We start from the raw sequence: 4,712 nt of genomic DNA on the forward strand, positions 1-4,712 counted from the left end.
CCGCCGGGGCCGCCGCCGCCATTTTGCACACAGAGAAAGAGCCGCTCTACCCAACCCACCCGTGTCTCTATCGTCTCAGGCCTCTGGGCGGAAGCAAAGAGACGCTCCTACCCCACCCACAGCCGTGTCTCTAATCGTCTCAGGCCTCCTGGGCGGAAGCAGGGGAGACGCTCTAGCCCACCCACAGCCGCCACGTGTCTATTACCTGCAGGCCCTCTTGGGCCGGAAAAGCAGTGGGAGAGACGCTCTGAGCCCAACCACCCCGGCTTCAACTCCGTGACACGGCGACAACCCGCCCCACGGGTTCTATTGGGGATTCATTCAACAGGAAGCCGGAAGCATGTGAAAGAAAGAAGCCGGAGAAAAAGTTTCTACAGCGACCCCTACTGCCTAAAGGCGGGAATTGAACCATCCGACCCAAGATTGGAAAAGTTGCTCCTCTGGAGAGAAACAGACAGAGCGTCCAATCGGACTCGCGGCCCAGGCTCAAAGGGGCGGGAGGACAGCGCAACACTGAAGCCCCTATTGGGCCCGCGCGAACCAATGATTGCTTGAATTTCCACCTGTTGAGGCCGCAGGAGTGGAAACAACTACAGTAGAGGCCTTGGATGATGGGAGAGTTGATAGTCACAGCGGCCTCCATTTTGCAAAAGGGTTGTTGTTGGTGGTTTTTCTGTGGAGGGATATATCCTGCAGGTCAGCCCCCTCCTTCTCTCCTCCTGGCTCTTTGGGAACAAGCCTTCCAAAGCCCAGGAAACAAAATATGGCTCCACTAGCTCTGCGCAGAAAAGGGCTTTTGTATTTATTGTCCAGTAAATTCATTTAATTTGTTGCCACTGGGCCACACTGCACAGTTCTGCCCCCCTCCCATTTACCTTTCTCCTCCTCCTCCTCCTCCTCTTCTCTCTTCTTTCTCTTTCTTTTGTAATGCTACAACAGGGTTCCAAATATATTTCAATTAACGTTGGCCCTTCTTATAACCGGATTTTTTATCCACGGATTCAAGCATCCTGGTTCAAAATGTTCCCCCAAAAAGTATAAACTTCAAGTATCAAACCTGGTTTCCATTTTTTAATAAGGGACACCATTTTGCCAATGTCGTGGGTTGCCAAATGGGACTTGAGCATCCACGATTTTGTTATCCACGGATGGAGATCTCTTGTGTAACCAAAACCCCAGTGGATAACAAGGCTCCACTCTCTCTCTCTCTGTGTGTATGTTATAGCCAACAACTCTCACAGGGTCATCTAAACTGTGGAAACCATGCAGTTCAACACTGCTTTAATTGCAGTGGGTGCCATCCTAAGAGAAACCTGAGGTGTGTTGTTTGTGGGCAACCTCCAGCACTTCCCAGTGTTTTGGGGACATTCCCAAACCCCCCCAGACCAACTTGTTAGAAACGTGTTAGAAGGCAGGAATCATGATGTTTGCCTGCCCTACCCTGATAGTCTGAAACGCAGACGTCTTTGGCCACCATGGTTCACTACTAATCCACAAAAATGTGCAGTGGGAGAATCCTAGCTGTTACCAGACTATAAGTTGAATAAGACTAGAAAGCTGGGCCAACTAACAAAATGAAATTAAATTCAAACAACAAATGTAAGGTACTACACTTGGGGAAAAAGAATATGCACAATATAGGATCTGGGGAACCCTGCTAAGGAGGATTCTATTGTGAAAGGATCTAGGGTCCTTAGTAACACAAGTTGAAACATGAGTCAATAGTCTTTTCCACCATGGTCATCCATACATCACCAGAAATGGTTGCATGTGGGAGAGGATCTAGTAGATTACTGCACTATACACTGGACCTTGTTATCCGCTGGGTTTGGTTCAAAATCCAGGATAACAAAAATCATTGGATGCTCAAGTCCCATATGAATATAATGACAGGGCCAAATGGTGTCCTGATAAAAATTGGAAATCAAGGTTTATATTGAAATGTATACTTTTTAAAGACATTTTCAACCATGAATGCTTGAATCCGCAGTGTACAAAATCCGTTGTATAAGAAGGGCTGGACTGAAAGTACTCTTATATGAAATAGACAGACTGCTAGAGTTGGAAGATCCCCCAAGTGCCACCAGACAAACCTCATTCTGCATGCGAACTTCTCATTAAAGCATTCCCCACGACAGATTGGGCATCCAGCCTCTGCTCCAATGACGGAGATCTTTCCACTACACTCCAAGGGCGTGTGTTTCCCACTGTCAAACAGCCCTTACTGTCAGGAAGTAGTTCTTCCTAATGTTTGAGGGTGGAATCTCTTTTCCTGGGCTTTCATCCATTGTTCCTGGGTCCTAGTTTGGCGCAGCAGAAAGGAGAAAACAAGCTCTGCTCAAGCCTCAATTTGAAACCCTTTCAAATACTCAACAGGCCCTATCATATCACCTTTTAATCTTGTTTCTCCAGGCAAAACTTCCTCATCTCCCCCAGTCGTTCTTCACTAGGACCTGAGTTCAGGACCCTTCACCATTTTGGTTCCCCCTCCTTTGGACCCACTCCTAGTTCTCCCAGTTCTTTTCAATTGTTGGGGCCATAAACTGGGGACAATATTATTCCATATGGGGCCTGACCAAAGCGAATATAGTTGCACTATTACTTCCCTTGATCTAGACACTTTTTCTTATTGCTTGCAGCCTAAACATCCAAACATTGGCCTTGTTTAGCTGCCTTGCATCACACTGCTGACCATGTTCAATTTGTGGTATGCCTGTACTGTTTAACATGTTTTATCACAAATAAAAAATTTTTTAAAACAAAATTTGCCATCCGTATTAATTCACAACATTGCGGCAATAATAACAATAAACATCCAGCATGCAAGTTACTATATTATATTGATAAGGATACCACCCCCTACAATTATGAAATTCGTTTCATGAATGAAGGCTGCACCAAAAACCTTAACAGGAATTGGCCAATAGCAACTATTAAAATCATGGTTTTTTTTTAAAGGATGGTCTTCATGATAAATCTCTTTCAACGATTAGAAGTAAACATTCTATAAAGGTTGTAGTGGTCTTCCATTTGCGAAAGGCAACCCAACAACCTTCCGTGTTGTCACCAGATGTGAATGCCCGAGCTTTCAGGAGTACATGGAGCAGATGTTCCCACTTTCATTGTCTATGACCCTAAATGAAAATCAGCTGAAATTCATCCACAACAACTGAAGTAGCACTCCAGAACAATTGTGTTGGCTACCTGGTCAAACTTAGAACCCCCAGCAACTTGAGTCTAATCAACAGGAATAAATGCAGGTATGAGCCAGAAATTCCTCTATGGCAAGGTGGGAAAGGTGGAAACTAGTAAAGCCCATCGTGGTGTCGTGCTATGATTGCTGGATTGGATTTTGGCGAACCAAGGTTGAATTCCAATTTGGTCATGGAAGCCCCAGTGGGGGCTGACATTGAGGCAAGACTCTCTCAGCTATTCAGGGCCCAAGGAATGGCAAACCCACTCTGAATCTTCTTGCCAACGAAAACCCCTTAGGGTTTGTCTTGAAGGTACACATCGCACACAAACCAGAACTATGCGTGGAAGCAAAGCACATTGCTTCCAGCAGCTTCACGGGTTTCTTGAGTGCTACACCTGCAACTATTTTTCTGCTTCTGGATTAGTTTAATTAGTTTAGTAAGTAAATATTGGTTATGACAAAAAGAAATTCCTAAATGCTTTCCATAGATCACCCTTCTTCCGATTTTTGTATAACCCTTGATGGAATGTAACTTCAAGCACAGAGCGTTGCACACACTCACCTGGGCCGAGGACTTTTGCTGCCAGGGTGTGAGCAGACAGACCACGGTCTCCTTCATGTAGGATTTACAGTCCTTCTTCCCATATATTATGATTCTTATTATTATTATTATTATTATTATTATTATTATTATGCTTATTTATATAGTAGTGTGTAGATTTACACAGCGGCTGTTACATACAAAACAATAACTAGATAAAGTAAACCTGCCCATGGCATACTTGTCTAGAAATAATAGCATAATACATCTAAAATAATACATAACAATACAGGAAAGCATTGCAATACAGCATGGGCCAAACAATTAAAAAATGTTCAAATAAACAAATAATAGTAACCACAATGCCTAGGAAACACTTCTCTGAACAGGATGGTTTCAACTCAGTTTTTGAAACTGATGTGTGGAGAAATATTGATCTGAACACGTAATGGACAATTATGTGTTTGTGTACTAACTGGAAAATCACTTGTTGAATGAATGCAATATTGGAAGAACCCACAAACCTCGCACAAACCAAACAAACAAACAGGCTTCATTTATATACTGCTTCATACAACCTAAGTAGTGTCTAAGACAGTTTACAACTGTAAGCTAATTTGCCAAACAGTCTGGGTTACTCATTTAGGCCCACCTCGGAAGGATGCAAGCCTGATGTCAAGCTGAGCCCTTTGCTGTTTGAACCTCGCAACTTATGGTTTGAGTGAGTGGCTGCCGACAGGCCATTTAACCACGTGCACAATGCCTCTACAGCGCGCAAAGTCCAATAAGAAGTGTTGACAGATCTTGTGGCTATTTTTGTCAATCTGGCAATGGCTATGTCATGCCATTCTCCATTGGGATGAAGTAGGCAGAAAAGCCGTAAAATTCACAGTCCAGGGACCATACCCTAAGCACTAGGAACGACTAGTCTGTCTATGTTCAGATCAGTTAAATTCCACTGGGTTGTTACTCATT

General features: G+C 43.9%; 1 protein-coding gene across 5 annotated transcripts in view; it reads right to left on the bottom strand.

The window, feature by feature from the left end:
- The window catches only part of LOC121932411 (RNA-binding protein 45-like), a 72,826-nt gene extending 72,770 nt beyond the window's left edge, over positions 1 to 56 (bottom strand). For all 5 annotated transcript variants that reach the window (XM_042471385.1, XM_042471120.1, XM_042471206.1 and 2 more), the window contains exon 1: positions 8 to 56. In XM_042471385.1, the coding sequence (XP_042327319.1) occupies positions 8 to 22 (15 nt within the window). In that variant the 5' untranslated portion in view covers positions 23 to 56. The remainder of the gene's footprint in view (positions 1 to 7) is intronic.
- Positions 57 to 4,712: the final 4,656 nt, after the last annotated feature.

This window comes from Sceloporus undulatus, chromosome 1 (assembly GCF_019175285.1).
Source record: "Sceloporus undulatus isolate JIND9_A2432 ecotype Alabama chromosome 1, SceUnd_v1.1, whole genome shotgun sequence".
In the NCBI taxonomy this organism is placed as follows: domain Eukaryota; kingdom Metazoa; phylum Chordata; class Lepidosauria; order Squamata; family Phrynosomatidae; genus Sceloporus; species Sceloporus undulatus.